General features: G+C 42.2%; 1 protein-coding gene across 6 annotated transcripts in view; it reads left to right on the top strand.

The window, feature by feature from the left end:
• Positions 1 to 25,084, top strand: part of arap2 (ArfGAP with RhoGAP domain, ankyrin repeat and PH domain 2) — a 184,318-nt gene that overhangs the window by 126,257 nt on the left and 32,977 nt on the right. For all 6 annotated transcript variants that reach the window (XM_060916930.1, XM_060917332.1, XM_060917247.1 and 3 more), the window contains 3 exons: positions 7,741 to 7,846; positions 13,659 to 13,806; positions 16,153 to 16,221. In XM_060916930.1, the coding sequence (XP_060772913.1) occupies positions 7,741 to 7,846; positions 13,659 to 13,806; positions 16,153 to 16,221 (323 nt within the window). The remainder of the gene's footprint in view (positions 1 to 7,740; positions 7,847 to 13,658; positions 13,807 to 16,152; positions 16,222 to 25,084) is intronic.

The following is a 25,084-nucleotide window of genomic DNA, read 5'->3' as shown; positions in this document are numbered from 1 at the left end:
ATTTTTAATTAAACATTGCTTAGTTATTGATTGTTTTCCACATTTTCTCCCTATTTTGGTCACTGACCAACTCTTAAAGCCAATTTACTGCATACTTCTGCGTCAAATCTATACCGTAGCCTGGCGTGCACCTCTCCAGAAATGTGTTGCGGTGACGCAGATCACAAAAACCGTGATTGGTCCTTTTTGTATAATCGCGTTTCCAGATGCTCCTTTTTCTCCATGGAAATCTACGGTCACGATACTGTGTTGATGTAAATATATGAAGTGTAAGGCTCTACAGTGTCTGTAGATCATTATAATGGCTAGTTTAATCGTGCATCAAATCCTGTGGATTTAAACACGATGGCATTATATTTGTGCCTCGTTCCTGAGCATCTAGTGGGACTTTCGCTTCGGGCTGCTCATCCCGCTGAATGCAGACGAGTTACAACACTACAGAAATGCTTTCAGTGAGAAGTCACTTGGTTTATAATTTACTCATGCAAGGTTTCTTTCCGGGGCGGCACGGTGGTGTAGTGGTTAGCGCTGTCGCCTCACAGCAAGAAGGTCCGGGTTCGAGCCCCGTGCCCGGCGAGGGCCTTTCTGTGCGGAGTTTGCATGTTCTCCCCGTGTCCGCGTGGGTTTCCTCCGGGTGCTCCGGTTTCCCCCACAGTCCAAAGACATGCAGGTTAGGTTAACTGGTGACTCTAAATTGACCGTAGGTGTGAGTGTGAATGGCTGTCTGTGTCTATGTGTCAGCCCTGTGATGACCTGGCGACTTGTCCAGGGTGTACCCCGCCTTTCGCCCGTAGTCAGCTGGGATAGGCTCCAGCTTGCCTGCGACCCTGTAGAACAGGATAAAGCGGCTACAGATAATGAGATGAATGAGAAGGTTTCTTTCCCCCAGAAAATTCGTTAAAGTCAGCGTTTTTCTGTGTATTATTCCTACAGTGCATTCCATTCACACATACTATAGAGCAGTGTTTCTCAATTAGTGGGCCGCGGAGTTTTTTTTTCCCAAGTTTGAAACCAAATACTAAATAGTTCAGGATGTCGTCGTGTCTCAAATCCGGTAGCTGGTTTGCCAAACACTTTTCAAGTGGAATAAATACATTTGTGGGTAAATTAAGAACAACAAGCCTTTATTTTTGTCACATTCCTCCTCTCCGTTTAACCCACGTGCACGCGCGCGCATAGTGTGCAGAATAAATAAATACGTTTGTGGGTAATTTCTATGGATCTGTGATGCCTGCTGAAAGAGAAGAGCAGGGAGGATTGAGAATTGAGCAGCTGTGGTTTGTTTACACCCGATACTAAAACTTGTAGCGTCCTAGCAAGCATCGCAAAGATGTGGACAAAAAACCCAGAAATCTCTCCTTACCCGGGTATAAATGATCCAGGATTTATCTTGTAGTGTCCTGATCCCCAGCTCTTTAACCCAGCCACATATGAAAAGTTGTACTCCTCCATGCTCTTCCAGGTTTTCATCTGTTTGTCCATGTAGAACAATGTCTGCAGCACCAGGTAGTTTGAAATGTCGGGGAAATTGACGGATAGATAATTTTCCAACTCATAATGAATGAATGAATGACTTTATTTAAACACGATAAGTTGATCAGCAGAGCTGGTGGGGTTGTGCATGTACAGATACAAATGTTTACAAATACAAAAGACTAAAAATATACACCGTCTTTAAAAAAACCCACAAAAAATCTTTAATCCCTTTTGACTGAGAATGCCCTGCATGCAAGGTTTGGCTTCTGGGACATCCATACAGTTTTAAATACAATACTTTACAATTAAAAAATGTTTTTATTGCCTTTATTTAATTCCTGGGCTCCCATCTGTAACAGGGAGTGATGTTGCATTCCGTTAGTACACTTTACAATAGACTATTAGATTCTACTAGAATAGATGAGCCAAAATAATTGGGGATCTTTTTTAACGGGCCTCGACTCGTTACCAGTATGAATAGGTGGGTCTTAAAGTAGTAAAGGTTGAGAACCCCTGCTATAGAGTACCAGTCAGAAGTTTGGACGGGCCTACTCATTTATAGACGCTTCTGTATTTTGACTATTTTTACATTGTAGAACAATACTGAAGACATCAAAACTATGAAATAACGTCTGGAACACGTATGTTATTTACCAGCTGGGAGGTCCGTATCGTGAAATATCGTGACCAAGGTCTTGAAAGAGGGCCTTGGTCAGTATTCAAGGTGGAGGTCAGGGTACTTCACCATACGGACCGACCTTAACCTGGTAAATAATATATTTATTTTTTTCTTTACCAAATTCTAACAGAAAGCGAGAGCGCCCGAAAGGGAAAACCGAGCCGAGCCGCCATTTTGAATCCTCATTCACGGCTGTAATGCAAATGGCTTCCTCCTCGGTATACAAGTGCACTTCCATGGCAGGAAAAAAAACTACATTTTGCCACCAATGTCGTCCCCTATTTATACAAATAGGAGTCATTCAGGATTCAGCCATGTTTTTGCTTGACCAGTTATACAGAATTATGACCTTTATATTGCATAAATAAAGCCATTTGGTGAAACTTTGAAGAAGAGATTGTACTGGTTTAAAGTTTTTACCTAACATAATATTATGTATTAGGATAACATGGTCCAAAATGGGCCTCATTAACTAATGAGGTTAGGAAGTTAGAGGTTTTTAGCTTTCTCCTGAAATGTTTTCTTTTATTTCTTCTTCCTCAGGGCAGTAAAACTCGCTTTCGCTGTGAACACTGTCTTTATCGCTATCCATGCTGTAAAATTAATGCTATTTTGAATCCTCATTCATGGCTGTAATGCAAATGGCTTCCTCCTCGGTACACAAGTGCACTTCCATAGCAGGAAAAAAACTACATTTTGCCGCCTATGTCGTCCCCTATTTATACAAAACTGAGTCATTCAGGATTCAGCCATGTTTTTGCTCGGCGTTAGCAACAGTTAGAGGTTTTTAGCTTTCTCCTGAAATTTTTTCTTTTATTTCTTCTTCCTCAGGGTAGTAAAACTCACTTTTGCTGTGAACACTGTCGTTATCGCTATCCATGCTGTAAAATTAATGCTATTCTGAGAAATGCTGGCAAAAATTCATAAGATTTTTGATAATCTTATAAATAAATCTTAAAAATAAATAAATAAATGTTGACAAAAATTGCTACTATGTTTGTTGTTGTTGTGAATGAGCGAGTCGCCAGAGGTCCCTAACCGGGGTCCGTAACTGGGGTCTGTATCGTAGGATATGGACCCGCTCGCCAGCCAATCAGAGCGTAGGATTTGGACCGCGAAAAAAATAAATGGAGTTAGGTTAAACAAAACTATAGACGTGTGCAGGTCTGAGTTCAGCCTTTGTCTGACAGGGAGATGGAAGCAGTGATACATAAATAGAAAAAATAGCCCGCTCAGAAATATGTTGACGCCAGGATTCGAACAGATGTTACAAACTCAGCTCCTTTCCTGGACAGCGCTCTGGAACACTTGGCCATGGAGGATTACATTGCAAAGTGAGGTTATGTAACATGGCACTTACATAGTCAGCACGCAGTGGTGCCACACCGCGACTGTGGAATCGCTACCTGAGGCTGGCACACCAATTACATTCTTAAACACACTCAAACTCTGTGAAACAGACCAGTACCTCTATAGGCTTCAGCTAAAGGCTGAGCCAAAAAGTGTTTTTTTTTAAAATATATATATATATTTTAGATTCTTCAGAGTAACCAGCGTTTACCTTGACGCTTTGCACACTATCGTCATCATCATAACCAGCTTCATGAGGTCGTCACCTGGAATGCTTTTCAATTAACAGGTGCCTCGTTAAAAGTTAATTAATGCAATTTCTTGCCGCCTTAATGTGTTTTGAGATCAAACAGTAAATGGTAAACAATAATACAGTAAACAGCCCTATTCCACAACTGTAGTAATCCATATTATGTCAAGAACTGCTCGACTAAGTCAAGAGAAACGACATCCATCATTTCTTTAAGACATGAAGTGACTTTTAATTCATAAAAAATTAAGAAAAAAACATTGGATTTGAAGCTGTGTCCAAACTTTACCTGCTACTGTATGTATAAAGCAGTAAAGTCTGCGGTGTTTCATGCGACAGAGCCTCCTAGAGGAGACGCGCACCACGTGCACTTATAAATACTTCACCCGCAACAAGTATCGATGCTGTACCTGTGATGTAGATTCGATGCGGAAGTACAAATCGGCCTTTACCCACGAGCCAGCTCTACCGTATCATACAACAGCTACCAACTCATCTCATTATCTCTAGCCGCTTTATCCTGTTCTACAGGGTCGCAGGCAAGCTGGAGCCTATCCCAGCTGACTACGGGCGAAAGGCGGGGTACACCCTGGACAAGTCGCCAGGTCATCACAGGGCTGACACATAGACACAGACAGCCATTCACACCTACGGTCAATTTAGAGTCACCAGTTAACCTAACCTGCATGTCTTTGGACTGTGGGGGAAACCGGAGCACCCGGAGGAAACCCACGCGGACACGGGGAGAACATGCAAACTCCACACAGAAAGGCCCTCGCCAGCCACAGGGCTTGAACCCGAACCTTCTTGCTGTGAGGCGACAGCGCTAACCACTACACCACCGTGCCGCCAGCTACCAACTCATCTCATGAAAGTAGACGCTAACGGGCGTTTCCTCCGAGACCCATGAAGCCAAGCGATGCAACATGCTCAGAGGAAAGTGCTATCTGTCCCTTTTCGCTTTCGTGAGTTCACGGCTGCCCCGATTTGCCTGGTGTCACTGTGATTGAGACAGAGTATGCCTGTCCACCTTCCCAGAGAACAGAGCCAAATTTACAGCTCACTTGGCTCTTGGCCATGAATGACTGTAGCACTCACTAGATAGGGGACACACTTTTTGGATAAATTTCCAAATTACATACACTACCATTCAAAAGTTTGGGGTCACTTTGAAATGTCCTTATTTCTGAAAGAAAAGCACTGTTCTTTTCAATGAAGATCACTTTAAACTAATCAGAAATCCACTCTATACATTGCTAATGTGCTAAATGACTATTCTAGCTGCAAATGTGTGGTTTTTGGTGCAATATCTCCATAGGTGTATAGAGGCCCATTTCCAGCAACTCTCACTCCAGTGTTCTAATGGTACAATGTGTTTGCTCATTGCCTCAGAAGGCTAATGGATGATTAGAAAACCCTTGTACAATCATGTTAGCACCGCTGAAAACAGTTGAGCTCTTTAGAAAAGCTATAAAACTGACCTTCCTTTGAGCAGATTGAGTTTCTGGAGCATCACATTTGTGGGGTCGATTAAATGCTCAAAATGGCCAGAAAAATGTCTTGACTATATTTTCTATTCATTTTACAACTTATGGTGGGAAATAAAAGTGTGACTTTTCATGGAAAACACAAAATTGTCTGGGTGACCCCAAACTTTTGAATGGTAGTGTATACAGTGGTGCTTAAAAGTTTGTGAACCCTTTAGAATGTTCTATATTTCTGCAAAAATATGACCCAAAACATCATCAGATTTTCACACAAGTCCTAAAAGTAGATAAACAGAACCCAGTTAAACAAATGAGACAAAAATATTATACTTGGTCATTTATTTATTGAGGAAAATGATCCAATATTACATATCTGTGAGTGGCAAAAGTATGTGAACCTTTGCTTTCAGTATCTGGTGTGACCCCCTTGTGCAGCAATAACTGCAAGTAAATGTTTCCGGTATCTGTTGATCAGTCCTGCACACCGGCTTGGAGGAATTTCCTCCATACAAAACAGCTTCAACTCTGGGATGTTGGTGGGTTTCCTCACATGAACTGCTCGCTTCAGGTCCTTCCATAACATTTCAACTGGATTAAGTCCTGACCTTGATTGGATTAAGGTCAGGACTTTGACTTGGCCATTCCAAAACATGAACTTTATTCTTCTTTAACCATTCTTTGGTAGAACAACTTGTGTGCTTAGGGTTGTTGTCTTGCTGCATGACCCAACTTCTCTTGAAATTCAGTTCATGGACAGATGTCCTGACATTTTCCTTTAGAATTCCCTGGTATAATTCAGAATTCATTGCTCCATCAATGATGGCAAGCCGTCCTGGCCCAGATGCAGCAAAACAGGCCCAAAACATGATACTACCACCACCATGTTTCACAGATGGGATAAGGTTGTTATGCTGGAATGCAGTGTTTTCCTTTCTCCAAACTTAACGCTTCTCATTTTAACCAAATTGTTCTATTTTGGCCTCAGCCGTCCACAAAATATTTTTCCAATAGCCTTCTGGCTTGTCCATGTGATCTTTAGCAAACTGCAGACAAGCAGCATGTTTTTTTTTTTTTTTTTTTGGAGAGCAGTGGCTTTCTCCTTGCAACCCTGCCATGCACACCATTTGTTGTTCAGTGTTCTCCTGATGGTGGACTCATGAACATGAACATTAGCCAATGTGAGAGAGGCCTTCAGTTGCTTAGAAGTTACCCTGGGGTCCTTTGTGACCTCGCCAACTATTACACGCCTTGCTCTTGGAATGATCTTTGTTGGTTGACCACTCCTGGGGAGGGTAACAATGGTCTTGAATTTCCTCCATTTGTACACAATCTGTCTGACTGTGGATTGGTGGAATCCAAACTCTTTAGAGATGGTTTTGTAACCTTTTCCAGCCTGATGAGCATCAACAATGCTTTTTCTGAGGTCCTCAGAAATCTCCTTTGTTCGTGCCATGATACACTTCCACAAATATGTGTTGTGAAGATCAGACTTTGATAGATCCCTGTTCTTTAAATAAAACAGGGTGCCCACTCACACCTGATTTGTCATCCAATTGATTGAAAACACCTGACTCTCATTTCACCTTCAAATTAACTGCTAATCCTAGAGGTTCACATACTTTTGCCACTCACAGATATGTAATATTGGATCATTTTCCTCAGTAAATAAATGACTAAGTATCATATTTTTGTCTAATTTGTCTAACTGGGTTCTCTTTATCTACTTTTAGGACTTGTGTGAAAATCTGATGATGTTTTGGGTCATATTTATGCAGAAATATAGAAAATTCTAAAGGGTTCACAAACTTTCAAGCACCACTGTACGTACTGTATGTAAAATGATGACCCATTTAAATATAACGGTTAAATATTTGGTTCATGTCTTTGTACTGGGACGATTACACGAGTGACTGAAGTGCGCTGAAGCCCAGTAATGGGTCGGCGATCCAAACATGCATTGTTCCCACAGAAAATATTTAACCAGATGAAGTGTTTGCTAGTCACAAGTGCCCTCTTCACCAAAGTCGCAGTTATTTCATCTCGGCTTGCATGACTATACGACACTCGAACGTTTCACGGCAGTATGGGAAAGAGCCCCATCATCTGAATCATAATACAGAGAAATATTCCACATGGCTTTTGGTTTCATAGATGTACTGAAGCGAATATTGTGTTTGCCTTTATCGCTAACAGTTTTACGACTGTAATAAAACATTACACTTTGAAACAAAGAGCATTCGTTTTAATTCACATGAGAAAATGTTGACGGGGAGCAAAAAGTTCCTTGTGCTCCTTTCAGTTTACCCAAGTGTATGCATCATCAGATGCTGTAAAACATGTGCCAGCAGTTTACTCTTTATTTTTGCTTGAGTCATTTCCCAGCAGTCTTTACTTGTACTCGGGTATCACTGCTCAGTCCTGTTATATAACTTATGGAACAGTTACGTGCAGCACTCACTGGCTGCCGCAGTTTCTAACCGTGCCGTGCTTGGTTTCAGATGAAGTGAGTGAGAAGGACAGGGTTGAGAAGTACTCCACGTATATTCAGAGTTTACCCAAGATCAACAGATCAACTCTGGCAGCGCTATTGCAGCATCTGTACAGGTACATACAGACATGTATACACAAGTACACACACACTCGTGCTTCTACTTATCTCTGTTGTTTTCTGTGGAGCTCTTTTGAACAAAGTTTCCGAGTTGCCACCAACTCTAGGTATTATAAACCTACGCTTTTTTTTTTTCTCTCCCCCTTCCTGATTTCTTAGCTACTTTGAAGTCTGCTTTACAAGCTCTCAGAAAATGCTTTTCTTTAAAACCTCACTGGGCTTATCGGACTGTGAAATATTCAGAAATAACTTTAATTGTTTGGAGAGAGTGTAATTGGCCCTTTTGACAGATTTGGATACTGGACTGTTTCCCCAGTGATGCATACTTTTTTTTTTTTTTCCTTCAAAAACTGAAATGTTTTCATGTTTGCACCTGGCCCTTTGGTGTGTTTTTGTGCTTGTTCCTATTTAGGGCCCGAGCACTAGAGGTGCCTGGCCTTTAGTATCCACCTGAGGGTGCTGCACTGAGGTGCAAGGCCCTATTGTTTTCAAGTCAAGTCAACTTTATTGTCAAATATGCTATACATGCTCGACATACAGCCATACATGTCAACCTTTGGTCAATCAAACCTGTATAACCAACCTCCAAAATCCGTATTTCCCTTATAAAATCCATATAAGATGCAAATTAAAATAATTTACCTAAAATTTGAATGATAATTAACAATGATATATCCAAGTTACTTTTTATTCAATATTAATAACAATAAACCTTCAGAATGAATACAAAACTCCAATGTTCGACAAAAACACAAAGTGTCACTCTAATGTTCTGAATTGTACTCCATGACAGCTTTTTTAGCAGTCTGCACCAATACCTCACGAGGCTGCATGTCACAGCAAGAGTCTGTGTTGATCTTGCCGGAGTGCCCATTCAGAATCTTTTCAGTCGCTAGTGAAAGTTGCTCAGATGGAAATATGCATTTCAAACAAAATGTTACTTCCCGGTTGGCGGGATTCTCGCAATGCGGTGTGCGCATGATCAAAAGTGGAACGAAGTCTCGCTACCACAAGATAACGCGCGATTTCATAAGACTCTTTACTGGCTGTCTGTGCTTTCTGTGGTGTACAGTACGTTTGTAAATGAATGTTATGCGCTCTTTTATCATTGTGGGAATTGATTATAGCTCTAAATAAATATTGAAGTTTTTTTAAAGAATCCGTATAACTTTATTTGTATGCCCGTTTATTGAATCAAATCCATATAAAATACGGACATTCCGTATAGGTTGACATGTATGTACCGTACAGCACAGATGAAATATCAGTCCTCTCTGACCCACGGTGCAAACAGGCAATGCAATAAATAAATAAAAATAAAATAATTGAAAAAACAAACAATATAAACAGTATAAAAACACTCTAGATAGGGACTAGCCATAGACTAAACACTCAGACAATATAAACAGTATAAACACTCTAGATATAAACTAGACATAGACTAAACACTCTCTCTCTCTCTCTCTCTCACACACACACACACACACACACACACACACACACACACACACACACATAAATTGGTGCAAATAAACAGTCAAGGGCACTTGAGGTATAGCAGGTAAACATGAAATAAGCAGTATAAACAAACTAGCAGCTGTTAAGGTGAGGTAGTGCGGAATAGTGCAAATGAGCGAGGTAAAGTGAGATGTGCGGTCCCTGAGTTCAGTGTGTTCATGAACGGTGTGTGTTTGGGGGGGAACTGTGAGGATGACATGTCAGATGCTGAAGGGGGCTGTGCGAGCAGAATCTGTGGCAGGGGGCAGAGGGGGAGGAGGAGGGGCAGAACAGGGAGGGAGTTGAGCCTCCTGACCGCCTGGTGAAAGAAACTGTTCTTGAGCCTGCTGGTTTTGGCCTGGAGACTCCGCAGTCTCCTCCCCGATGGCAGCAGGCTGAAGAGGCTGTGAGATGGGTGGGTGGGGTCACCTGCAATCCTGATGGCTTTGCGGGTGAGGCGGGAGTTATAAATATCCATTAGAGAAGGGAGAGAGACACCAATGATCCTCTCAGCTGCTCTCACGATGCGCTGCAGAGACTTGCAGCAGGACACGGTGCAGGCGCAGTACCACACGGTGATGCAGCTGGTCAGGATGTTCTCGATGGTGCCTCTGTAGAAATTGTGCATGATGGGGGCCGGGACTCTTGCTGTCCTCAGTTTGCGGAGGAAGTACAGACGCTGTTGGGCTTTTTTGGCCAGTGATGTGGTGTTGTTGCTCCAGGACAAGGATTTCCTAAGGATTCTTCTTCTTCATGAAAGTTGCTACACACATCAGTCCTGGCCACCGCTACTCATGGATAGAGGCTTGGCACCGGGTGTGTCCAGGGTCTCCATAGCGCCCCCTCATTTCATTGAGACTTTTACCCGGTATATAGTTTCACCTATCCGTGTCAAATTTGGTAGGTGTGTGGGGTGCCCCAGGACGAACAAAACTGGAATATACATTAGGGTGCATCAATTGCCCCCTAAAAATGAAAAGTTCCTCCGATCATGATGCATTTTTGTTTTTATGCTCCTCTTGGTAAGAAAACACACTGGGTGAACTATTTTGACTAAATTCAAAAGTTTAATGGTGGCACCAGGAGCTCAAAGTTATGGAAAAAGCTGCTATTTTATGACTTTTATGGCAAAATTTCGATCACTTTTCATGAAACATTATGGCACCTTATAGAGTATACCAAATATCTTAGATACATATTTTTAGTACATATTCTAAATATATTATCAAGCACACTGTGGGTGGTAGAAATGGGCAACTGGACTTGCTTGAAAATTCTTGAAAACGTTTCACCTCTCGTCCAAAAGGCTTCCTCAGTTCTGTCTGACTAAAGGCCTCTGCATGCTCGTGCAACAAGGCTTTCGCAGATAGCTTTTCGCAGACAGTTGTAATGTATTGTTGAGCTGGAGTAATAGGCGTGCGCAATGTTATTCACCGGCACAACGCAAGGGGGCGCGAAGTCGCTAGGAGTAGTTGGTGGGTGTGGTTAGTGGAGTGTTTATCCTCCGGTTACTTATAATGACTAGAACTTTTTTTTTATAATGACTAGAACTGGAGTCGTATAGATGTACATACTTCCTCAATCAACCGCTCTTCATGCTGCTCCATCTTCGCTCGTGTTTTTAAAAATGCCGGTTGTGAAAACAAACCAAGCCGGGAAAGTAGGGAAGCAGAAGTGCGTGTACAGCGGATGTAGAGTGGACCAATCAGAGCCCTCTTGTCTGCGGCGCTGTCTGCGAGGCTTCTGCGGTGGTCACAATTTTTGGGAGGTGCGCGCAGAGCGTCTGCGAAGGTGGGGGGGCTACGCAGACACTGTCTGCGACGCTATCTGCGAGGACTGGGTTGTCAGCATAAATTGGCCTTAATAGGGAGTAGCAGATATTTATCTTCTCCTGGATCAGAATCAGAATTCTGATGACCAGCTCATCTAAGGTGTCATTAACTACGTTTACATGCACGTCCAAATCGAGCTGCTGTTGGTAATCGAGCAAAGGGTCCCAGCAGGGGTGCCAGAGAAATCCAATCCTACATGCACAAGTGAAATCGGGCTATTGTGCAAGGTGCATTGTGCACCCGAGCCACACGTGGCGCTACACGCCCCATCGTGTTGGTACACTTCCGGTTGTCGTCATGAAGAAGAGCTATAGTGTTGCCAGATACTGCTGACGTTTTCCAGCCCAAAACATGTTCAGATCCACTAAAATGCACTTAAAACCCCCAATCTGGCAACACTAGCAGTTCTGTGTTCAAGCTGTTAGGCTTGCTCTAACAGACTGTGGCTACAAACTGTCCGGCGCAGACCACTGTTTTGTAAGACAACTTATTTTGCACAATTAATATTTTTCTAAAGTCCATTTTTTGCTTACAAAAAATTTTTTTTTTTTTGCTTACAATTTAACTTATGTCTTAATAAACACACAAAGTTCAATTGTTTTGTTTTTATTGACATTCTTCAGATGTTGGACATTTTATATATATATATATATATATATATATATATATATACATACATACATACATACACACACACACACACACACACACACAAATACAATGACTTGTTTATGTACACAATTCACAGCTATGCAACAGCTGTACAGATGTATTTGGTGATACAGTAAGTGATCTAAATTTTAACAGTGCAAACAATGCCACAAAAAGAAAAGATTCATGCCGTTGTCATGATTTGTTGTCATGCCGACTGAGGCTGTTGTGTTTCCCGCTTGTGGTCTCATCACTTCCGGAAGTAGCTCAACAACTAGCTCGATAGGGTATACATGCACAAAGTAGCTCGGCAGAAATCGCATAAACTAGGTTGTGTAGCTCGATTCCGAGAACTCAAGTTCGGTTCAATTTCAGCCAAATTAAGGTGTATACATGGCATTTTGAACTTCGATTTCAGTCGAGCAACGGCAGAAATTCGATTCTCTCTATGTGCATGTAAACGTAGTGAGTGAGGCATCATGTTGGTGTGGGTCACTGGAGGCTGGGTGTGAACGGCGAGTCATTAGGGTGATCAAAGGATTGCCCGTTAGGGTGATCAATGGCAATCTGACTCTCTCTGTCCTCCTGTGAGTCACCGAAAACTGCTGGGTCCTGGCGTACACCCAGCCGTCTGGGAAGAGTGTCCAAGACCGCCTTGTAGATGTTTGATAAATGATGTCTTAGACCCCCACCTCTGTTCAGTGATGGCCATTCCAGGTTGACAAAAATGGCTTCTTTAACTCCTCGCTCATACCAACGATCCTCTCTGGCTAAAATGCGTATGTTACAATCCTGAAATGAGTGTCCTTTGTTGTTAAGATGAATGTGGACAGCCGAGTCCTGGCCTGAGGAGCTGGCTCTCCTGTGTTGGGCCAAGCGCCCTAATGACCCTAATGACTCGCTGTTCACACCCAGCCTCCAGTGACCCACACCAACATGATGCCTCAATGACACCTTAGATGAGCTGGTCATCAGAATTCTGATCCAGGAGAGGATAAATATCTGATACTCCCTATTAGTCAGACAGAACTGAGGAAGCCTTTTGGACGAGAGGTGAAACGTTTTCAAGAATTTTCAAGCAAGTCCAGTTGCCCATTTCTACCACCCACAGTTTACTATGACCTGGATGATTGAGAATCTTCACAGACAAATTATCAAGCACAGTTTGAGTTTTAGCTGTTCATTGAATCATTGTTCAACTACTTTTAAACAATACAAATGTATTATGAATCACATTAATGCTTCTCAATCCCTTGCAAAGGTTCTTAACATGATCTCTGGGTCACAAGAAATCAATAAATGGAGTCCAACATTGTGATTCAAACCTTACGCGAAAACTTAAAATAAGCGTTTTTTGGCAAAAAATGAACCTCATGGTGCCACCATTAGACTTTTGAATATGGTCAAAAAATTTTACAGGATGTCTTTATTGGTGAAAAGGAACACCCAAACAAAAATGCATCAGATTTTATGAAAGTGAGGGCAACTGATGCACCCTAATATACATTTATATTAGCCATACTCAGCAGGAAGTGAGGTTATTTTTGGTTTTGTGTGTTTTGACACATGTTATGTTTTGACGTTCTCCTCCTCAGCAGTTTGTTGGATTCGTGCTAGATTTGGTATACCGGAGGTGCTCGGGCCCTTCATCACCACTTGCGGCTGTATTTGTGTGGTTTTTTTGTACATGTCTTTTCAATAAGAGTCTTCATATGTTAAACTGTATTTTCTTGATTGAATACATTTATGCACATTGTGTGTGTGTGTGTGTGTGTGTGTGTGTGTGTGTGTGTGTGTGTGTGTGTGTGTGTGTGTGTGTTCGCACCAGGATTCAGAGCTGCTCTCACATAAACCTGATGAAAACCCAGAGTCTGGCTTGTGTCTTCTCGCCCTACCTCTTCCAGACAGGAGGACATGCCCCTAAAGAGACCAGAGTTGTGGAAGATCTCATCAACAACTACGTCCAGCTCTTTTCGGTTAGTATCCTGCTCAGAGCATCTACACCCCTGTGCAGACCACAAGTCGAGCTAAAAATCTGCTCTATTGATGATTTTTCAAGTGCTTGTGGTCATGTTGGGAGACACGGCTATACGGACTATTTATTATTACAACCCCGATTCCAAAAAAGTTGTGACAAAGTACAAATTGTAAATAAAAACAGAATGCAATGATGTGGAAGTTTCAAAATTCCATATTTTATTCAGAATAGAACATAGACGACATATCAAATGTTTAAACTGAGAAAATGTATCATTTAAAGAGAAAAATTAGGTGATTTTAAATTTCATGACAACACCACATCTCAAAGTTGGGACAAGGCCATGTTTACCACTGTGAGACATCCCCTTTTCTCTTTACAACAGTCTGTAAACGTCTGGGGACTGAGGAGACAAGTTGCTCAAGTTTAAGGATAGGAATGTTAACCCATTCTTGTCTAATGTAGGATTCTAGTTGCTCAACTGTCTTAGGTCTTTTTTTTGTCGTATCTTCCGTTTTATGATGCGCCAAATGTTTTCTATGGGTGAAAGATCTGGACTGCAGGCTGGCCAGTTCAGTACCCGGACCCTTCTTCTACTCAGCCATGATGCTGTAATTGATGCAGTATGTGGTTTGGCATTGTCATGTTGGAAAATGCAAGGTCTTCCCTGAAAGAGACATCGTCTGGATGGGAGCATATGTTGCTCTAGAACCTGGATATACCTTTCAGCATTGATGGTGTCTTTCCAGATGTGTAAGCTGCCCATGCCACACGCACTAATGCAACCCCATACCATCAGAGATGCAGGCTTCTGAACTGAGCGCTGATAACAACTTGGGTCGTCCTTCTCCTCTTTAGTCCGAATGACACGGTGTCCCTGATTTCCATAAAGAACTTCAAATTTTGATTTGTCTGACCACAGAACAGTTTTCCACTTTGCCACAGTCCATTTTAAATGAGCCTTGGCCCAGAGAAGACGTCTGCGCTTCTGGATCGTGTTTAGATACGGCTTCTTCTTTGAACTATAGAGTTTTAGCTGGCAACGGCGGATGGCACGGTGAATTGTGTTCACAGATAATGTTCTCTGGAAATATTCCTGAGCCCATTTTGTGATTTCCAATACAGAAGCATGCCTGTATGCGATGCAGTGCCGTCTAAGGGCCCGAAGATCACGGGCACCCAGTATGGTTTTCCAGCCTTGACCCTTACGCACAGAGATTCTTCCAGATTCTCTGAATCTTTAATGATATTATGCACTGTAGATGATGATATGTTCAAACTCTTTGCAATTTTACACTGTCGAACTCCTTTCTGATATTGCTCCACTATTTGTCGGCGCAGAATTAGGGGGATTGGTGATCCTCTTCCCATCTTTACTTCTGAGAGCCGCTGCCACTCCAAGATGCTCTTTTTATACCCAGTCATGTTAATGACCTATTGCCAATTGACCTAATGAGTTGCAATTTGGTCCTCCAGCTGTTCCTTTTTTGTACCTTTAACTTTTCCAGCCTCTTATTGCCCCTGTCCCAACTTTTTTGAGATGTGTTGCTGTCATGAAATTTCAAATGAGCGAATATTTGGCATGAAATTTCAAAATGTCTCACTTTCGACATTTGATACGTTGTCTATGTTCTATTGTGAATACAATATCAGTTTTTGAGATTTGTAAATTATTGCATTCCGTTTTTATTTACAATTTGTTCTTTGTCCCAACTTTTTTGGAATCGGGGTTGTACACAGCAAGGTGAAATTAATCCTGGGTGAATAGAAAAAGAAAATCTTAGGCCCGTCCCCACCCCAAATTTCTGAAGGGTTCTCACGGTTTGGTTTGTGCGGCATCAAAACAAAACTTCAGAATTTCTGCCCAAGTAGTCTCCTCAAGCTTAGCCATACAACAAGCAAAGTAGGCTAATTAGGAAATAAGATTTGATGCCCGTGCTTGTAAAGATAACAACAAAATGGAGGTCTAAAAACAAAAAAAAAAAAAACATTAAGAGACACTGAAGGTCTGGGATAGTGAGTCACAGCCAAATCAAGAATCGTCCCAGCCTCCCAAGTAAGACAAAAAGTCATTTAATAATAAAATGATTAACAACAAGAACATTAGCATTGAGTCTTATAGATATAATTATGTACCTCCGGGTTTTCTCGTGGCTAATTTATGGACATTTAATTATTTTCTCATTGTTTTAGGAATTGAGAATTTATCTGCCGACATCCTGTATGTGGAAACGATTTTTTCGCCCTCATTTCTAACTTTATTATGAGCGGTGGTTAATATAAGGAGAATGTGTTTGGTGCTGTATTTAAGCCGCTGTTTATCTTCGTTTCCTCATTAAACCAGATCAACAAGGAGCAAGTCCGGCAAATGGAGAAAGAGAACCGCTGTATCACAAGGTGGAAGGACACTACAGTAAGTCTTCCATTTTAACATAATTGTGTGATTGAGAGAGAGAAAGAGAGAGAGAGAGGCACGTTATGGTGTGGGATTTATTTTTATTTTTTTTAAATTACTATAGACTGTCCTTCAAAAGTTTGGGGCCACCTTGCTTTTTTTTTTTGTTTAATTTTCTGAGTAATGTTTGATTTTGGATGACCCCCAAACACACCTCAAAGATATTTGTAGAGGAGATGAGCCAGTGCCGTCTGTAATGGAATGGCCTGCCCAGTCACCCGACCTTAACCCAGTTGAGCTGCTCTGGGGAAAATGGATTGAAGCTTTCAGAAGGAGTATCCAGCCAACTCCACATTGCATTGTGGTGCTGTTTGATATCCAGGATTTAAGACTAGTGTTCCTTTTGGTGTCTGTTGTATGGTTCTCTCTTTCGGTGACCAAGTATGGTGAGACAGAACACCGAGCAAGAAGTTGTTCGTTCTCATGACCGTCTATGATCTGCAGCTCCAGAATCCCACGCTTTGATGAGCTACGTACAGACCACAGGCTTCATTTCAGTAGTCATTACAGCTGTCCATGCAAACGATGTGTTAAACCTCATGTTCTAGGAAGTGGTCTTTCTATCTTAGGCCCATGTATAACGTTACACCAGTTTCAAAGCATACTTGCTTTGTTGCTACGTCGAGTCTCCACCACAGACATCTCACATCAAACACACTCTCAGTATTTATTAGCTTTCGCACGCTCATATCCGTGTTATCTTGAAGTTTGATTGGGCGAAACCTTTGTCTTTACCATTCACATTACCACCGTGCTGTTAACGGCAAACAGGAAATGCAGTGCTTTTCAGCGAGACAGTAGCCCTTTTTACACAGATGTTCTGTAATATTGGCATAAAGAATAGGGTGACCAGATTTCCCTAGTCTGAAACCAGGACGCTTTTGCACGCGACCATGCTCGTGCACGCACACCTTTTTTTACGTAAACGTGACACTCAGAGAGGTGCTCTTATCATTTTGTTGAAGCTCACATTTATCAACATCTCACATGAAATAAAACAAACAGGCATTTTGTTATCTAGTAGCATAGTGGTATACAGATCAGTTAAATTATGGTCAGACAACAGATTTTGTAATGGCTGAGAATAGGCCAGGCTATGTCCATAGGCCAAATTTAAACTGATTTATTTCCCCTGTTTGTGAGAACACCAAGAAGAATGCATATGCACATGTAGGCTATATCTCTAAAATTGTATGCAGTATAGCATGAACTTAAAAAGTAGATATGTGACCTCAACATAGCCTAGGTCAGAATCAACCTTACTAACCATTCCCCACAACTGAATGAATAAAGCAAGAAGATGTGTACAAAAGTGAACACTTTAATGGAAGCTGCAACAAGCTGTTCAATATGGCCAAACTGTCAGAATGGTATGTTAAACAGAATCCTTTTTTTTATTCAGCTTGTTATCCTGAGATAACGACATAATTAATTCAGGATCTTGAGAAAACAACACAACTAATTCGAGATCTCGAGAAAACAAAACCATTATTCCGAGATCTCGAGAAAACAAAACAATTATTTCATGATCTCGAGTAAACAGCTGAGAAATGGTTCATTCAGGTGCGCCAAGAGACTTGATATGCTGACTTTGGGGCTATTTCTCATTCTGTATAGACGCAACTTTGGTCATTAGAATGTCTGGAATAATCAATCACCTAATAAGGCAATATTTTGATCAGGGGTTGACACAGGGAGAGATTGCTTTAAGTCTTTTAATAAGGGATAATTTCAAAATTAGTCCGCGGCACCTCCGCAGAAGACTGGCCCGGCTTCGTCTCTACCGATGGAGATACAGTGATCCAGCTGAGATCATGAAATAACTGTTTTGTTTTCTCGAGATCTCGAAATAGTTGTGTTGTTTTCTCGAGATCCTGAATTAATTATGTCGTTATCTCGGGATAACAAGGTGAATAAAAAAAGATTATATGAAGGGCCTCTCGCGGCTTCCGTAAATATACACTCAAACAAAACAGCAGTAAAGGAGGAGAGGGGCGACAGCCCGAGGAAAGCCCCCACAGGAGCTCACAGCATTTGCAGCATAGGCTACCCAACTCAGTACAAGAACAAAGCACTTACAGTGTGTGCAGTAGGCTTCGTGCGCATTGTTCTGCACCTCTCGGAGGAAGGGGTAGGTGCCCTGTAAACCTTTGGAAAAGGTACATTTTCTTTTCGGCATAATTGCTGCGGCATTACTGCTGCTAGCTGCTAGACAAAGAACATTTGCGCCAGTTAATGTTTATTTTATTGTTGCATGGCAACACGTTCTGTTGTCTGGAATAATGTGGCTAAATAAACACCCATGCCACAGGGCCAGGGGGCAGTAACCAGGAAAGTTTGCGATTCCTGTCAATTCATCAAAATAGTAAATGCAGACATTTCTCCGCTAATGATTCCCACGCTGCTCAGTCGCAAACGTCGCGAGTGGCGAAAACCAGGACATATCCGTGTCCCGACAGACTTTTGTTGGGACTCGGGACACACAACCCCAAATCGGGACTGTCCCGGTAAAACCGAGACGTCTGGTCACCCTAGTAAAGAAGGCACCTCAATGTTCCAGCTTTAATGATTTACACTGAACCAAATAAAGCCGGCATGACGCTGCGCCAGGGTGTTTTTTTTTTAAACATTGCGAGCTGGCATTCCACACCCAGAGGTGCGATGTGTCACAACAGAGCGTTAGCATCTAGGGTGATGTATCAACACATCGGAAATATGAATACCCCGAGCATACACTTCAGGTGAACGGAGTGTTGAGGTGCTTTTTGTTTGCTGTGCACATTTTATACCATTCTTCAAACACAAGCAAAGTTGCTGAGCATCATATGCAACATGTAATCCCTTTTGTTAAATAATTCATGTTTAAGGGAAGTAAAAGCCACTCTATATCAAATGTTTGTGCCCAAAAGCCAAGATGGCTTTTCGGGGGGGGGGAGAATGTCTGTTACAGAAAACTGCTTGTGCAAAAGGGGGAGAGTGAGAGATAAATTGAGCGAACGATAGAGCAAGTGTGATGGAGAGAGAAGTGTTTGGACAAGTCTCTCCAATGTTTGTGTGACCAGAAATCTGTTGAGGAGAAAGTGAAGTAGGAAGTGATTTTTAGGCAGAAAGGACCTTACGTGGACCTTAGACACTGTAGACAGAGATATTTGAATTTGGAAAGAAGGAGGTCGTAAACATGTCACTGTCAAAAACGTCACAGCCCTGTTCTGCTGTGCCAGCTGTACCTCTTACACAGACTTTACGACAGAGGTGGACAGTAACGAAGTACGTTTACTTGAATACTGTACTTAAGTACACTTTTTTTGAGTATCTGTACTTTACTTGAGTCTTATTTTCTTTGGAAACTTATGACTTCAGGCGGCACGGTGGTGTAGTGGTTAGCGCTGTCGCCTCACAGCAAGAAGGTCTTGGGTTCGAGCCCCGTGGCCAACGAGGGCTAGCCTGGCTAACGCGACTTCAAAGCTCTGCGAGCATTTGGTCTGGCCAAGCTATTAAGCCAAACCGTTTCCCAAAGCGCGTGGTTGACCCGCCTCCCTGAAATGCCTCAGTTTGCTACTGGTCGAAGCCAGAAAAGGCTGTGACGAAGCTTAAACCAATCACATCACTCTTTCCTCTGACGTATGTGATGCGACGGAAACTGCTTGAGTAACAGGAAGAAGATAAATACCTCCAGGGCTGCTCTTTGCTCCGTTTTCAATGAGAACTTCCCGTTGAATGCTTTCAATACAGCATCTACCGCTGTGTCAAAGGCTTGCCGCTGCTCCATGTTCGTGATGTGAATGAAGCGCTTCCGGCATAGATTCTGTAAACAATCTATGGCTTCCGGTCGCAGTTCTACTACGTCAGTGCCTTGAACACGCCTCTACCCAGGGCCGTTGGAGATGCTCAAAGTTGATTGGTTCCCGATTTTTCGGGAGCTTGGAAATGCTGTAGATAGCCTGCCTGGCCAGACTAAGCTTGCAACAGGCCCTCGTGTTGCGTCACGCTTAGGATGGGCGGGCCCAGGCTAGACGAGGGCCTTTCTGTACGGAGTTTGCATGTTCTCCCCGTGTCCGTGTGGGTTTCCTCCGGGTGCTCCGGTTTCCCCCACAGTCCAAAGACATGCAGGTTAGGTTAACTGGTGACTCTAAATTGACCGTAGGTGTGAATGTGAGTGTGAATGGTTGTCTGTGTCTATGTGTCAGCCCTGTGATGACCTGGCGACTTGTCCAGGGTGTACCCCACCTTTCGCCCGTAGTCAGCTGGGATAGGCTCCAGCTTGCCTGCGACCCTGTAGAACAGGATAAAGCGGCTACAGATAATGAGATGAGATGAGACTTATGACTTCACTACATTTGAAAGACAAATATCGTACTTTTTACTCCACTACATTTCTATCAAGGTCCTCGTTACTATGAAGCGGCTTTGAAAGTGGGTGTTTTTTCCTTTTCTTTTCTAAAACGTGATTATTTTTTTTCGCAGGTGACACTGAGACAGCCTATCAGTAATCACTAGGGTCACGTTACGTCCATAGACTGTATAAAATCAAGTTCAGTGATTTCTCCGCAGCATTATTTGAACACGATCAGTTGATGGCAGAATGGAAGGAGGCGGTTCTTCTGGGGAACGCACACACCCATGGTCATACCTAGAACCCATGTTTCAGTTTTCTGAAAGGATTAAAGAGTCGTTTCGTTTTAAATGTTTGCTTCGTTTGCTAAACACGAACCACATCACGGCCTACAGAACCTCGCTGTCCAACCTGTGGAAGCATATTGAGGTATGTAGACATTTTATTCCAAGAGAAAGCTTGGAACGAAGTTGTCTGTGCGTTTAGAGCTAGCGATAACGTTGCAATAGCTATGCAGTCTGGTTAGTCAAATGACTTTCTATGGATTTGCCTGCCAAGTTGCCATCGCCTTGTCCACGGCTAACATTAACACATAGCTAGTTAAATTGGACACTGTTTATTAGCATGTAAAATGGAGTTACGCTAACATGAATAACGTTAACTTATCTGAAGTTCTTTCAGAAATAGGTTTTAGCATAATCTTGCCAAATAAACAATGTAGAAATCTTTCTTTTCTAGTAGCGTTAGTTACTCAATATGGTTTTGAGTTTGAAAAGAGTTTGCTAGCATGTCAGGTGGAGCTTCACTGACTACCTAGCTTAACGTTAAACCACCATGCGTTCATTTTGTGAATTCACATTTCTGTCTTTGGTAACGGCGTTAGGTTTTGTAAGCGTTGTGGCGATAATGCAATGCGTAGATAGAAAATGTACTTTTAATGAAGTATTTTTAAAAGCAAGTACTTCAGTACTTTAAGTAAAAATTTGACTGGAGAACTTTCGCTTGTATCGGAGTAACATTTGACCAGTGGGATCTGTACTTTGACTTAAGTAACGAAGTTGGGTACTTTGTCCACCTCTGCATTACAACCAGTCGTTCCCGCTTATGGCCCTTTTCCACTACCCTTTCTCAGCTCACTTCAGCCCGACACGGCTCGTGTTTCGACTACCTCAGAGCAGCACGACTCAGCTCGCTTCAGCCCTGCTTAGCACCCAAAATTCGCACGGTTTTGGAGTGGGGCTGAAGCGAGCCAAACTGAGCCGAGTGGGGCTAGGGGCGTGAGGAGACACTCCCCTGTGCACTGATTGGTGAGGAGGAGTGTCCACACATGCCCCGCGAGCACGCTGGGATCTGTAAACACCGTAAACCCGGAAGAAGAATAATTACGAATTACGAGAATTTCTGAAGCCTTATGCGCCTCGCCTCATCTATACGCTCTTGCCAGTATCTGTTGGCGTTGTCGGTGACAACAAGCCACAGCACCAAGACCAGCAACACTAACGACTCCATGTCCTCCATGTTTATTGTTTACTATCCGGGTCGTGAGACTACCGCTTAAAAGGTCACTGATGTCACTGTTTGCGCCGCCTAACGACATCACGTCACGTCCACCCACTTTCACTAACTCCACCCAATGTGTCCACCCACTTCCAGCCAGCACGGTTCAGCGCGGTTGTAGTTGAAATGCAACTCCAACAGCCCCACTCAGCTCGACTCAGCCCAACTCAGCACGGCACGGCTCAGCCCAACTCAGCCGCATTGGTAGTGGAAAAGCGGCATTAGTGATGGAACAGCACAGGAACACGGTTCCACATTTGGATATTTTGTACAAACCATAAGGCAGAATAAAGACGTAAGATTTTTACTTTGAACAGGCTGTGTAAAAGGGGCTCGTGACAAAGTTCTGCGTCTGCCAAACACAGCCACTACGGCTGCCAGTACATCATTTTTAGGTACATACTGACTTTTTCTGGTATCTTACACTGTATTAAAAATGCTTTAGGCAGTAGCGCTGACTAGGTCACACTTAATGTACAATTTATTAATGAAGTATTTGCAGTGGGGGAGATGAGTATTCAGTATGTCAACTATTTTTCTCTTAAACATATCTCCATTTCAGCTATTCACATGAAATGGGCAGACATTGATATTAACACAATAAAACTACACAGAAAATGAAATTGTAATATTCCAGTCCATAAAAGTTATGGGCAATAAAGTGGAATGAAAGTATTGAACACTAACTGAAATTTATTTAATACTTGATGGAGAAGTCCTTGTTTGCAATATAGGCTTCAAGATGCTTCCTGTATTAAGAAACTAATCTGTGTTCAGGTGGGATTTTTTTTTAATAATATATAAACTTCTCCTTCAACACAGTCTTTTAAAAGAAATGGTTCTACAAACGTTTTATTGGGTGTTAATTTTTTTTAGAAGCCTTTGTTTATCACACATACACTCGAGCACAGTGAAATTCCTCCTCCACGTTTAACCCATCTGAAGCAGTGAACACACACACACACACACACACCCCAAGAGCAGTGGGTAGCTATGCTACAGCGCCCGGGGAGCAGTTGGGGGTTAGGTGCCTTGCTCAAGGGCACCTACACAGACACGAGGAGAACATGCAAACTCCACACAGAAAGGCCCCCGTCAGCCACTGGGATTGAACCCAGAACCTTCTTGCTATGAGGTGACTGTGTTAACTACTACACCACCATGCTGCCATTTAGTGACTTGGCCATTCCAACACTTTTTTTTTAATCCGTCCTATGGAACCAATTGAGAGTCTCCTTTGCAGTACATTTTGGATCACTGTCCTGTTGGAAAGTCCACCCTCATCATCATCCTCCTCCTCCTCCTCCTAGTGGATGGCAACAAATTCTTCTCAAGAATTTTTGTCCATGACTCCTTTCATTTTCCCTTCAACAACTGATTCTGTGAGTATCATGAGAAAAGAAATAGCCCCATACATACCATGATGTTTCCACCTCGGAACTTTACTGTCGGTATGACATTTTCAGCGTCATATGCAGAGCCAAACATGCGCTTTTGAAAAGTTAGATTTTTTTTTTTTGTGTGTGTGTCTTGTCTGAGTACACTACATTATCCCGGTAATCTACAGGTTTCTACAAATGTTCTGAAGCAAACTTCAAACAAGCTTCAACATGCCTTTTCTTCAGTAATGGAATCTTCTGGGATGATCGAGAATGGAAACCGTGGCTGTGGAGTGCATTGCTTACTGTTATCTCTGTGACAACTTGGACCCACTATTCGAGCTCTTTCGAGAGCTCTTTTCGACTGGTCCTTGGCTCTTGGGCTACTCTTTGGATTTAATGTTCTGACTGCCCAGGTTGGACTCTTGTAAGGACCTCCTCCTGTGTGTAGCAAGTTGATGGTTGAGTGAGGTTTCTTCCACCTGCAGATAAAGGTCATGATGGTGCTGATAGGAACATTTTAGGAGTTGAGAAATATGTCAGTAATCAGTACCATTGCTGTGCTGATCAACAATCTTGTAAAAGTCTGAAGCTCTTTGCATCGACACATCATGAGATATTTCTTGCATGACCGTGCCAAATGAGTTGTTTACTTGCGTTCAGAGGCAGGTTCCCCTTTTTCAGAGTGGAAGTACCAACATGCGCTAACCCAGCCGATTCTAATTGGCACAGGTAGGAGGACTAATTAGTGCAATTAGTTGGGTGTCTGACTGCGTTCAGTACTTTTTTTCCTGTCATTCCACACTCCACTAATTTACTATTTTTTAAATTTTTTTTCTGTGTGGTTTTAATGCATCAATACCAGGGTTTGTTCATTATTTCTTGTGAATAGCTGCACTGGAAATATGATTGATTCGAAAAATACTTGACGTGTTGAATACTTATTTCTCCCACTGTATAAGCAAGTAATGTGTATTTTTTACCAATTTTAGATTTTATGGAGCAAAGAAAGTTTGAAACTGGAATCTGAGTCACTGATTCATTAACATTATCATTAAATGATGTATTAATGATATTTAAAATTTTATACTACAACCCTGATTCCAAAAAAGTTGGGACAAAGTACAAATTGTAAATAAAAACGGAATGCAATAATTTACAAATCTCAAACTGATATTGTATTCACAATAGAACATAGACAACATATCAAATGTCAAAAGTGAGACATTTTGAAATTTCATGCCAAATATTGGCTCATTTGAAATTTCATGACAGCAACACATCTCAAAAAAAGTTGGGACAGGGGCAATAAGAGGCTGGAAAAGTTAAAGGTCCAAAAAAGGAACAGCTGGAGGACCAAACTGCAACTCATTAGGTCAGTTGGCAATAGGTCATTAACATGACTGGGTATAAAAAAAGCATCTTGGAGTGGCAGCGGCTCTCAGAAGTAAAGATGGGAAGAGGATCACCAATCCCCCTAATTCTGCCCCGACAAATAGTGGAGCAATATCAGAAAGGAGTTCGACAGTGTAAAATTGCAAAGAGTTTGAAC

This window comes from Neoarius graeffei, chromosome 1, assembly GCF_027579695.1.
Source record: "Neoarius graeffei isolate fNeoGra1 chromosome 1, fNeoGra1.pri, whole genome shotgun sequence".
Lineage (NCBI taxonomy): Eukaryota > Metazoa > Chordata > Actinopteri > Siluriformes > Ariidae > Neoarius > Neoarius graeffei.
This window is presented reverse-complemented; position numbering and strand designations above follow the sequence as displayed.